Here is a 13026-nt window from a genome sequence, read left to right on the forward strand (position 1 = left end):
GAAAGGAGGAAAATCAGTTGAGAAATATCAGGGTTTTATCAAGTGATTAATTGTTTGATTGATTATCTGCCATCAAGTCAGTTTCGAGTCCTAGCAACCACATAGATAGATTTTCTCCATGATTTATTAAGTAGAAATAATTAATTCAGACTTTAAACTCTGTGGATTGGAGATTGGTAGATTTTTTCTTCTTCTGGAGATCATTGGTCTCTACACCAAGTATCGATTATCTTGACTAAGTTCTTCTCTTGTTTCAAAGGAAATAGCAATTGCACTATTCTCACACATACTTTAAGGCTTAATACAGAAGATCTTCCGACTGTGCAGGAATCTTGCTGCATCTCCACACCAGTGTCAATGCCAGTAGGTGAAGGAAGCCCTGAGAGGACTTCAGAAGCTCAGGAATGAATGATGAAATGATAGTTTCAATGTTGTCATGGCAACTGAATAACCCAATATAATCTTCTGCCATAAACAATGCATACTCATCTCTCACCTGCTGGACTCATATTGTGAAGGGTGTCAGTAAAGCCTTTGGATGAATTTAAATCACCCAGTCAAGTCATCATCCTGTTCCCTTTACCAAATTTTATAGAGGATTCAGACATGATCCTCTATCTGGAACCATCGCAGTTTCTCCACCGTTTCCATTTGTTTCTTGATAGGAAAACAATTCCACTATGGAAATAAATGTGGAACATCTCACCAGTAAAACTGGGGTGGGGGAAAGGAGGATGTTAGGAGCCATCTATCTGGAAGCACCCCAACACACATGGCTCATCCTAGGTATTTTTGAATTTGAAAACATTGAATTAATGTTTTCTGGCTTTGAAATGAAACACATCTAAAATAAAAAAAATCATAAAATGAGAGTGTGACAATAAGAACATAGCCTTCCCTGCTGGAAGTTAGTGCTCAAAGCAACTGTTTCATGCTGCTTTAGTGAAATGAGACTTTCAGCAAGGCAACATGCTGTCTTTATAGTAGGAAGTATTTGGTAGTCATTGTAAGAATAGGCATTTTTTTTTGTTAAAAGCGCGGCTTTATTTGCTGTTCAAAGCTTTTTTGTTTAGAGGGCTGATTATTAATGAAAACCTGCAAAGTTTGCCATTTTGGCATTCTTAGGCAAAGCAAAAATAGATGTTTATATGTATGCTGTTTTATTTCTATCCAGACAGAAGTCCCAACTCCATATGATTTATCATATCAAACTGTAGATCACTGGGAGATTGACCGAAATTCTCTACAACTTTTAAACAGATTGGGTTCCGGGCAATTTGGTGAGGTCTGGGAAGGATTATGGAATAACAGAACACCAGTGGCAGTTAAAACATTAAAACCAGGTAAGTTGAACACTTCTATAATTTTCTTAGACAATCACACAATCCTGATGTTGTCAACACCATAAACTAGGGGTCTCCAACCTTGGCCACTTTAAGACTTGTGAACTTCAGCTCCCAGAATTCCTCAGCCAGCTTTTCTGGTTGAGGAATTCTGGGATTTGAAGTCCACAAGTCTTAAAATTACAAAGGTTGGAGACCCCTGCCATAAGCACTTCTGCAGCTAAATCCTTTAAACGTCCAATTCAGTTCTAAGTGTTGATGCTGCAAAGATAATTTTGCAGTTTTAATTCATGACCTCTAGGTTGGTCATTTTTTCCCCGAATGTGAAAACTCAGACAACATCCCAACTGTATAGCTCTCTCCTCTCCCTGGTGAAACCAAAGTGCTCTGATGCTTTAAGACCATTTCAACAGGTTTTTGAAACAGAGAAGAAGAGCATGAGATGTTTTCTTTCTTCTGCTTGCACAAACAACAATGTCAAGGCAAAGAACAAGGGTGCGCAAGGTGCCTAGCTGGATGCTAATTTTTGTGCTACCCCCACTAAGTGATTGAAGAAAGCTTTGGTTCTGGCTGGCTGATAGAAACACAGAAAATTGTGAGGATGGCAGGGCTGAAGAAAGCATGGTGCGCTTTCGAGTTTTGGAAAGTAAAATTGCTAACTCTGTGTAAGTTCCCTTAGGCTACCTTATATTTGCAAGAGGGTTTTCACTAAATTAATGCATTCACTTCTTTAAAAATAAAAATAAATAACTATCATTTAAAATTAATGTTGGTTATTATCTGGGGATGTTTTAATTATTGAAATTAAAGAAATATTGGCTCTCTTGGCTTTTCAAGACTAGATTTTTCCACAGACATTGGGGTGAGAATATCAGCATGGGAGCACCGGCATAGATCTCTGAGTCTAATGGTTTCGTGTTTCTGTTGAACTTTGATGCAGTTTTAATTTTTAGCTTTTGGTTTTAATGAAATTCTCTTTATTTTATTCACTATCCAGCGTTGCTTGGATAAATAGGTACCCATATAAATTAGATGAATGAATGAATAAATAAATAAATATTAGGTGTACTATACAGCTGTTATACAGTATTGGCTGTATTCTCCTGCGCATTTTACCTCATTTTCTTATCAAGGAAAAATGTGTGACATAAATGTTGCCAAGCAAAGTTTTCAGTTTCTCTTAAGGTAGCAAGACTTTTGGTTGACATTTTATATTATATCCTTTTTTCCTAATAATTAGGATTCAGACCAAGGCATTTGACTGCATTGGACATAGAGCAGAAAAGTATACAGTCCAGCAGTGGGTTCCACTTACCTTCACTACCGGTTCGAAGTTGGGTGCGCACACGTGTGCAAAACCTTCTGCGCATGCGCAGAGCGTCTGTGATAACATTTGGGTGGGTGGGCGGAGCCTCCTGCTACTACCACTACTGGTTCATCAGAACTGGGGCGAACTGGTAGAAACCCACTACTGATACAGTCCACTCTACCTGTACCTGCCCACCCCTCAAGGCTCCTTTTCCCCAAGGCTTTGACATCTGAAGTATAAAAGTAAACAAAAATTGATTCCTTACAAGTAAGAAAATATAATAATATTAATATACACTAACTACTTAACATGTGTTGCTTTGTTATGACCTTCTGATTCAGCAGCCTGAAGTGACTATGTGCAATTCACACATACGACTTCCCATCATTAATCAGTACAGATTGCCCACTATTTCTTGAGTGTGGGAACAGATGATCTCATCCTACACTTCTGCTAAACCAACTTAAGACTTAGATTGATGGTCTTCCTTCTAATGTAGCGACGATCCTAGGTCTGATTCACTATAGTGCCAGGCAGGCTCCATCTCCTCCAGCAGCAGGTCACTGCCCTGTATTGCCCTCCATTGTGCAACTAGTGGATGAAAAGATCTATGTTCTCATCTAAAAAGATGGTGGTGGTGCAGTGGTTAGAATGCAGTACTTCAGGCTACTTCTGCTGACTGCTGGCTTCTACCTGAGCCTGGTTCAAATCTCACCAGGCTCAAGGCTGACTCCGCCTTCCATCCTTCTGAGGTTGGTAAAATGAGGACCCAGATTGTTGGGGGCAATATGCTGACTCTGTAAACTACTCAGAGAGGGCTTTAAAACACTGTGAAGCAGACCCTCATTGTGTCAGCAGAGAACCGCCCAGCCTCCCTGTTTAGGGTGACTCGCTCCCTCCTACACCAGGGGGGGGGGGCGATGATCCCTTACAGGGTTGTGCTGAGGATTTCAGCAGGTATCTGTTTGACAAAATCGCTCAGCTTCGGGACGGTCTGGACCAAAATTGGGTAGTTTCGGGCGAGGTGACGGAGGCTAGTCTTGTTGATACCATCTGGGAGGAGTTTGATCCTGTGGCTCCCGAGGACATGGACAGGTTGCTGGGGTGGCTGAATGCCACCACATGTTTATTGGACCCGTGTCCCTCCTGGTTGGTGCTGGCCACCTGGGAGGTGACACGAGGCTGGCTCCAGGGAATTGTCAGCGCTTCCCTGTTGTTCCCACCGCCTTGAAAGAGGCAGTGGTGAGGCCCCTCCTCAAGAAGCCCTCCCTGGAACCGACTGTTTTCGGTAACTATCGTCCAGTTTCCAACCTTCGCTTTGTGGCGAAGGTTGTTGAGAGTGTGGTGGCATATCAGTTACCTCAGTACCTGGATGAATCTGTCTATCTAGACCCGTTCCAGTCCGGTTTCTGACCCGGGTACAGCACGGAGACAGCTTTGGTCGCGTTGGTGGATGACCTCTGGAGGGCCCGGGATAGGGGTTGTTCCTTTGCCCTGGTTCTCCTAGATCTCTCAGCGGCTTTCGATATCATCGACCATGGTATCCTGCTGCGACGGTTGGGGAGTTTAGGAGTGGGAGGCACCGTGTTTCGGTGGTTCTCGTCCTATCTCTCCGACTGATCGCAGACGGTGTTGGCAGGGGGGCAGAGATTGACCTCGAGGTGCCTCCTTTGTGGGGTGCCACAGGGGTCGGTTCTCTCGCCTCTCCTGTTCAACATCTATAAGAAGCCGCTGGGCGAGGTCATCAGTGGTTTTGGGGTGAGTTATCAACTGTACGCGGATGACACCCAGCTGTACATTTCCACCCCTGACCACCCCAATGAAGCTGTCGAAGTGTTGTCTCAGTGTTTGGAGGCCGTGCGGGTCTGGATGGGGAGAAACAGGCTCAAGCTGTTTCTCCCGGGTACTTACGGGACCGCCTGCTGTTACCTTTTGCCTCCCACCGACCTGTACGCTCACACAGAGAGGGCCTTCTCAGGGTGCCGTCCGCCAAGCAATGCCGGCTGGCGGCCCCCAGGGGAAGGGCCTTCTCTGTTGGAGCTCCTACGCTCTGGAATGAACTTCCCCCTGCTTTACGTCAAGTGCCTGATCTTCGGACCTTTCGCCGTGAGCTGAAAACGCACCTATTTATTCAAGCGGGACTGGATTGATATTTTATTGGGTTATTTATGTCTTATGATTTTAAATGGTTTTAAAAATTTTGGCCACGTTATAATATTTCTTTTTAACTTCTTTTTAATGTTTATACACTGTATTTTTACTAGGCTGTACACCGCCCTGAGTCCTTCGGGAGAAGGGCGGTATAAAAATTGAAATAAATAAATAAATAAATAAATAAAGCTCAACCCCTCCAAGACTGAGTGGCTGTGGATGCCGGCATCCCGGTACAGCCAGCTGCAACCGCGGCTGACTGTTGGAGGCGAATTATTGGCCCCAATGGAGAGGGTGCGCAATCTGGGTGTTCTCCTGGATGAACGGTTGTCCTTTGAAGATCATTTGGCGACCGTCTCCAAGAGAGCCTTTTACCAGGTCCGCCTGGTCCGCCAGTTGCGCCCCTTTTTCTAGACCAGGATGCCTTATGCACGGTCACTCACGCCCTCGTCACTTCTCGCCTGGACTACTGCAATGCTCTCTACATGGGGCTCCCCTTGAGGAGCACCCGGAGGCTTCAGTTGGTCCAGAATGCAGCTGCGCGGGTGATAGATATAACACCAATCCTGCGCAGGCTGCACTGGCTACCTGTGGTCTTCCGGGTGCACTTCAAGGTGTTGGTTATCACCTTTAAAGCGCTCCATGGCATAGGACTGGGATATCTTCGGGACCGCCTTCTGCTACCACATGCCTCCCACCGACCCGTACGCTCACACAGAGGGCCTTCTCAGGGTGCCGTCCGCCAAGCAATGCCGGCTGGCGGCCCCCAGGGGAAGGGCCTTCTCTGTTGGAGCTCCTACGCTCTGGAATGAACTTCCCCCTGGTTTACGTCAAGTGCCTGATCTTCGGACCTTTCGCCGTGAGCTGAAAACGCACCTATTTATTCAAGCGGGACTGGATTGATATTTTATTGGGTTATTTATGTCTTATGATTTTAAATGGTTTTAAAAATTTTGGCCACGTTATAATATTTCTTTTTAACTTCTTTTTAATGTTTATACACTGTATTTTTACTAGGCTGTACACCGCCCTGAGTCCTTCGGGAGAAGGGCGGTATAAAAATTGAAATAAATAAATAAATAAATAAATAAATAAGGCCCACCCCCTCCAAGACTGAGTGGCTGTGGATGCCGGCATCCCGGTACAGCCAGCTGCAACCGCGGCTGACTGTTGGAGGCGAATTATTGGCCCCAATGGAGAGGGTGCGCAATCTGGGTGTTCTCCTGGATGAACGGTTGTCCTTTGAAGATCATTTGGCGACCGTCTCCAAGAGAGCCTTTTACCAGGTCCGCCTGGTCCGCCAGTTGCGCCCCTTTTTCTAGACCAGGATGCCTTATGCACGGTCACTCACGCCCTCGTCACTTCTCGCCTGGACTACTGCAATGCTCTCTACATGGGGCTCCCCTTGAGGAGCACCCGGAGGCTTCAGTTGGTCCAGAATGCAGCTGCGCGGGTGATAGATATAACACCAATCCTGCGCAGGCTGCACTGGCTACCTGTGGTCTTCCGGGTGCACTTCAAGGTGTTGGTTATCACCTTTAAAGCGCTCCATGGCATAGGACTGGGATATCTTCGGGACCGCCTTCTGCTACCACATGCCTCCCACCGACCGGTACGCTCCCATAGAGAGGGTCTCCTCAGGGTGCCATCAGCCAAACAGTGTCGGCTGGCGACCCCCAGAGGGAGAGCCTTCTCTGTGGGGGCACCTACTCTCTGGAACGAGCTTCCAGAGGACTTCGACAACTTCCTGACCTCCGGACTTTTCGTCGTGAGCTGAAGACGTACCTATTCTTCTGAGCAGGACTGGCTTGATAGGGGTTTTTAATTTATTTTAAAATAAATAATTTAATTTAATTTAATTTATTTTATATTTTATATTATGTATTTTATATTTAAATTTAGGCCTTATCGAATAAGTTTTTTAAATAGTTTTTATTGTAATATATTGTATTGTTTTTACTTGGCTGTTTACCGCCCTGAGTCCTTCGGGAGAAGGGCGGTATAAAAATTAAAATATTATTATTATTATTAGTAGTAGTATGTAAATGCTATTGCTGTTCTCCACTAGTTAGCAACTTCCATTTTTAAAATTTAACTTATGGCTGATTCATTAAGTCAACTTTCATCACCCTATGTTTTCCTACCCTCTCATCTTCTCCAGAAGCTCATTACTACATTTAGTCCTTAAATCTCCCAGTGTGTATCTTTTGAGTTTCTGCCCAGATTGGATGAATCACCCTCTCCTTGCTTTCCCAGTCCTGCCCTCCTTTAAATTGCAACGGAGCTGCACAGTTTCAGTAAGTGCTGCTTTTTCTATGAAGTTGAACCTTTCTTCCTTGCTGCAAGTGACCCATGGATTAATGGTAGAAGGTAGAAAGGAAGGAACCTTCTCCCTTTGCTTTAATCATTACAGCATCAAAACAACATTGATACCACAATAAGAGGGTTTGGCATTACCATCAGAGGAAAGAATGTGGTAAAAGGGGTGCCAAGGCATCCCAATGAGTAAGCATCTGGGAAATAAAAATGAAAGGAAAAGTCAAAGATGGAAATTTTCCCCTCACAGAAGCCAGCCTTCCCAGAAATTTGCACAAATGGGAAGAGCAAGAAGCCGAGGAACAACCAATCTGGTTCTTATAGTGACTGTAGTTGGTATCAAGCAGCTCCATTGCTAAGCTACTGCTGTCTCGATTGGAATGTTGAAAGACAGCAGGAACAAACACAGAGAACAATAGGAGAATTGTTCTATATCAGAAATTGGGACAGGCCTGAGGTGACTGGGGGAGACTGCTACCTCTAAGGAGGGGCACACCTCCTTATCATTCCACAGAAATAACAGCAGATTGCTTAGAGTGAACTTTTCCATAATAGATTGGTAAAAGCAAACCCAGATTTATTTCACTGAAATACCAGTAGGGACTTTGGTTCCTATTAATCCTGAATTCTCTCGGTAAATGCCGAACGGAATTAGTGGCATGACATTATTTTGAATCAAATAATATTAGGACTGAAATATTAGCCATGGGATTTAGTGACAAATTCTTTTTGTCAAAGTGGAAAGCAAAGTGGAAGGCTTTAAAAAAATCAGATGGATCGTAAGAATGTTCAAGGAAAAATCTCATAGCATTATACAGTGAATAGTGAGTTTCAATGTGAAAGTCATTTTTGTTCAAGCAATGGATAGCATGAATAAATTTTGTTTTGATTTTTTTTTAAAAAACCCACTTAGTCTAACCAAAAAAATACTTGCACTATTTTTTAGGCACAGTTAAATAAATATTGTAGGATCGAGAGCTATTGAGACCTAGTGTAGGATAGAGAATTATAGTAACATAGAGAGCAACCTGAACTATTTATTTAAAAAAGAACATAGGGATAATGTCCTACCAGCCAATGAATATTTCAGCTTCAACCAAAACAATACAAGAGCACACAATAGATACAAACTCATGGTAAACTGATCCAAACTAGACTGCAGAATATACGACTTCAGTAACAGAGTTGTCAATACCTGGAATGCATTACATGATTCTGTGGTTTCTTCCCCAAATCCCCAAAACTTTTACCTTAGACTGTCTACTGTAGACCTCACCTCATTCCTAAGGGGTCTGTAAGGGGGGTACATAAGCACACCAGCGTGTCTACCGTCCTGTCCGAATGTTTTCTTTTATTCATACCTTTTACATGTATTTATAATTATGTTTACACTTATATCTGTCATAAAATACATGCTTGACAAAATCAATAAATCAATAAATTAAATAATTAATTAAATAAATAATAATCGCTAGGATTATTGAATGCTACACATTTGAAAAGTTTCACTTGATAAAACCATTTGAACCATTTTCTCCATTTGCTTAAAAATTGATCTTTGATCCTTCCAATGTTATATAAAAGGACAAATGATTAAACTGCAGCTTTTACAACTTGAAAGGCCTTCAATTAACCTCACACACATCCACACACATCCACACACCATACTAATTAAACTGGCCCCAATCTTCATAGAACAAAAGTAGTCCCATGAAGCATTTGTGAGATCTTTGATTAATATATCAGCATTGGAATAGTTTTTTTTAAAAAAACTGCCAACTGCATAAGTCTACTAACTCATTATGGGCTTTAACCATTTTACATTTTTAATGCATTCCAATACTAGGTTTGACCTTGTATTTTCTGATCGCTGAGGAATTTTCTTGATGCTGTTGAAAAGGAAGGGAGGGATAGTAAAGGAAAGAAGAGTAGAAGATATCCGGCAGTGAGATTTTAGTCATTATTTGGTAAAATGCCTGATAGATACAATAGATTTTTTTATTCTTTCTTTCTTTTTCTTTCTTTCTTTCTTTCTTTCTTTCTTTCTTTCTTTCTTTCTTTCTTTCTTTCTCTCTCTCTCTCTCTCTCTCTCTCTCTTTCTTTCTTTCTTTCTTTCTCATAACACCATACACACACACACACACACACACACACACACACACACACACACACACACTTACAAGTATAAGTATAAGTTTCTATTGTATTTCCAGATCCTTGCACAAATGGATAGCCACGTTCCTGTCAAACAGGCAACAAGTAGTCAAAACAGGGAGGGCCCAATCAAAGCTGGCACCAGTTAACAGCGGTGTCCCCGAAGGCAGCGTTCTAGGACCTGCACTCTTTCTGCTTTACATCAATGATCTATGCAATCATATTAAAAGCAGCTGCGTCCTCTTCGCTGATGATGTGAAATTATTTAACACCACTGACAATGCTGCTGCCCTTCAAAAGCAATCTTGACCATGTGTCAGAATGGTCACGCATTTGGAAACTCCAAATATCAACCAAAAAATGCTCTGTCCTACACATTGGCAATAAAAATCAGAACACCAAATACAAGTTGGGCGGAAATGACCTTGTAGATGACCCTCACTCAATCAAGGACCTTGTAGTATTCATCTCAAACAATCTAAGCCCCAGAGCTCACTGTAACAGCATTGCCAAAAAAGGCATTAAGAATCGTTAACCTAATTTTGCAAAGCTTCTTCTCCGGTAACACTGTATTGCTAACTAGGGCATACAAAACCTTTGCTGGACCAGTTCTCAAATACAGCTCATCTGCCTGGAATGCACACTGTATATCAAACATTAATACAATTGAGCAGGTCCAGAGTTATTTCACGAGAAGAATACTCCTCTACTCACAATAGAATCCCTTATGCCACCAGGCTTGAAATTTTGGGCTTGGACAATCTGGAACTGCGCTGCTTGTGGTCTGATCTAAGCATTCTATAAAAAATTGTCTACTACAACATCTTACCTGTCAACGACTTCTTCAGCTTCAATCTCAATAATACACAGGCAAACAATAGATACAAACTCAAGGTAAACCGCTCAAAACTTGATTGCAGAAAATACAACAGAGTGGTCAAAGCCTGGAATGCTCTACCTGACTCCATTGTTACACCCTCAAACCCTCACAGGTTCAACCTTAAACCGTCTACCATGGATCTCACCCCATTTCCTAAGAGGTCTGTAAAGGGGGCATACATGGACCTTGTAGATGACTCTCACTCTGTCAAGGACCTTGGAGTACTCATATCAAATGATCTAAAGCCCAAGCCCACTATAACAACATCGCCAAAAAGGCATTAAAGGTTGTAAACCTAATCTTGCATAGCTTCTTCTCCGGTAATATTACACTACTAACCAGAGCATACAAAACATTTGCTAGACCAATTCTCAAATACAGCTCATCTGTCTGGAGCCCACACTGCATATCAGACATTAATATAATTGAACATGTCCAGAAATATTTCACAAGAAGAGTCCTCCACGCCTCTGCTTGCAACAAAATACCTTATGCCACCAGACTTGAAATTTTGGGCTTAGAAAATTTAGAACTATGCCGCCTTTGGTATGACCTAAGCATAGCTCATAAAATCATCTGCTACAATGTCAATGACTGCTTCAGCTTCAACCGCAACAATACACAAGCACACAATAGATACAAACTTAAAGTGAACCGCTCCAAACTCGATTGCAGAAAATATGACTTCAGCAACAGAGTGGTCAATGCCTGGAATGCACTACCTGACTCTGTGGTTTCATCCCAAAATCCCCAAAATTTTAACCTTAGATTGGCTACTGTTGACCTCACCCCATTCCTAACAGGTCTATAAGGGGCAGGCATAAGAGCGCCAGCATGCCTACCATCCCTGTCCTAATGTTCCCTTTAATTGTATTCATTTTATTTATTCAATTCATGCGTATACTTATATATATTATCTAATACATACTCAATAAATAAATAAATAAATAAATAAATAAATAAATAAATAAATAAATAAAAATAAGCGCACCAGTGTGCCTACCATCCCTGTCCTACCGTCCCCATTTATTTGTATTCATTTCCTTTGTTCATGTCCATATTCATATTTATACTTGCTATCTTGTACATGTTTGACAAATCAATAAAATAATTAAATAAATTTTAACCAGATTGTGCCAAGCATAACTTTAAAATTTAACTACAATATCTCTAAGCACAGGGGGTCTAAAAACTTCCATATTATCGGTATATTTGCTCATGCAATAATATTTTAAGAGGAGTTTTTAAGGGAAATTACACATCTCTGTAAAGCTTAGTTTGGCAGCCCTCTAATTTTGCTGAGCCCAGATCCCTTGTGTTCTTGCCAGCAAGGCCAATGGTGAAGAATGCTGGGATCTGAAGTTCAACAATGCCCCAAAACCATATGCTCCTCGTATATTTTCTAAGGTTCCATATAAAATGTTTCCCATAAAATTCTCAGTAGTCTTCTTCATTCACTTTAAAAATATGTGACGTTCTCATATGAGATGAGAAGACTATACAATAAGTGAATAAAACACTGATTTTCCAAGGTAAATGGCTTGGAGAAGGTAGCAACAGGAATAGCACTTAGACTTATGTATCACTTTACAATGCTTTACAGCCGTCTCTAAGTAGTTTACAGAGTCAGCATATTGCCCCCAACAATTTGGGTCCCCATTTTACTTACCACAGAAGTATGGAAGGCTGAGTCAACATTGAGCCTAGTAGGATTTGAACTGCCAAATTGCAGGCAACTGGCAGTCAGCAGAAGTAGCCTGCAGTAGTGGACACTAACCACTGCACCACCAAGATTATAGTAGTTAAATAAAGCTTTCCATTAGAATAGCCAAACACATTCTATATATATGTATTTGTTTATTTAACATTTTTGTCCCAATGGAATTTATAGGATAACTTTTGTCACTTTCATAGCTCCAGAAATGTCAGAACCTCAGATTTGTCAGCCAAATGAAATCTAAAATCTAAGACATATAGATGCTTCAGATATGGAAATAGTGCTAAAAAGATTTATTGAAGAAAAAGAAACAATAATGCTGTATTATTTGCAAAAAATGTAAATACCGTATATACTCGAATATAAGCCGATCCGAGTATAAGCCGAGGTCCCCAATTTTACCCCAAAAACTGGGGTAAACTGGGGACTCGAGTATAAGCCGAGGGTGGGAAATGAGGCACCTACCGGTTGGGGAAAGCCTCCCTCCCTCAGCTGAGAAGGCTGGCCCCCGCCCGCCCTCTCACTGCACCGCAGGGCTTCCGCGCCGTCCGGTAAAATGTGAAAAAAAAAAAAACTCAGTATAAGCCGTATATACTCGAGTATAAGCCGAGGGCTTAAAAAAAAACTCGAGTATAAGCCGTATAGACCCGAGTATAAGCCGAGGGGACGTTTTTCAGCACAAAAAACGTGCTGAAAAACTCGGCTTATACTCGAGTATATACGGTATATGTAAATGTAAATAAATGTAAATATCTGGAATATATGTATATTAGAAAACAATCCCTGAAAATGCAAACAAATCTGCAAGTGGATTGTTACTATTTTGGGGCAAATTTGCGGTTGGGTCATAAAGAATTCAAAATGTATAAAATAAGAATTTGATCAAATTGAAATGGATATTTTCATCAATTCGTGGAATCAGCTTCAGACTGTGATAGTGATGGAAGAGAATGGAGCTATTCATATTTCTTTTCAACCCACCCACCTCCACAACAATAACAAAAAATGAATTTCATCCTCACTTAAATGAACTATATTGACAAGACACAGGCAGAAAAAAACATTCAATGCAACACTAATCTAGATGTCTAAATTGTCGTGAAATCTCATTTATCCCTGGCATGGATTTACTGCATGAGAGGGCAGCAGAACACTG

General features: G+C 41.6%; 1 protein-coding gene across 1 annotated transcript in view; it reads left to right on the forward strand.

Annotated features, from left to right (window-relative positions):
* FRK (fyn related Src family tyrosine kinase) overlaps positions 1–13026 on the forward strand; it is a 93513-nt gene that overhangs the window by 63312 nt on the left and 17175 nt on the right. The window contains exon 4 of the mRNA XM_058173623.1: positions 1175–1343. Within this exon, the coding sequence (XP_058029606.1) occupies positions 1175–1343 (169 nt within the window). The remainder of the gene's footprint in view (positions 1–1174; positions 1344–13026) is intronic.

This window comes from Ahaetulla prasina, chromosome 1 (genome assembly GCF_028640845.1).
Source record: "Ahaetulla prasina isolate Xishuangbanna chromosome 1, ASM2864084v1, whole genome shotgun sequence".
NCBI classification, from domain to species: domain Eukaryota; kingdom Metazoa; phylum Chordata; class Lepidosauria; order Squamata; family Colubridae; genus Ahaetulla; species Ahaetulla prasina.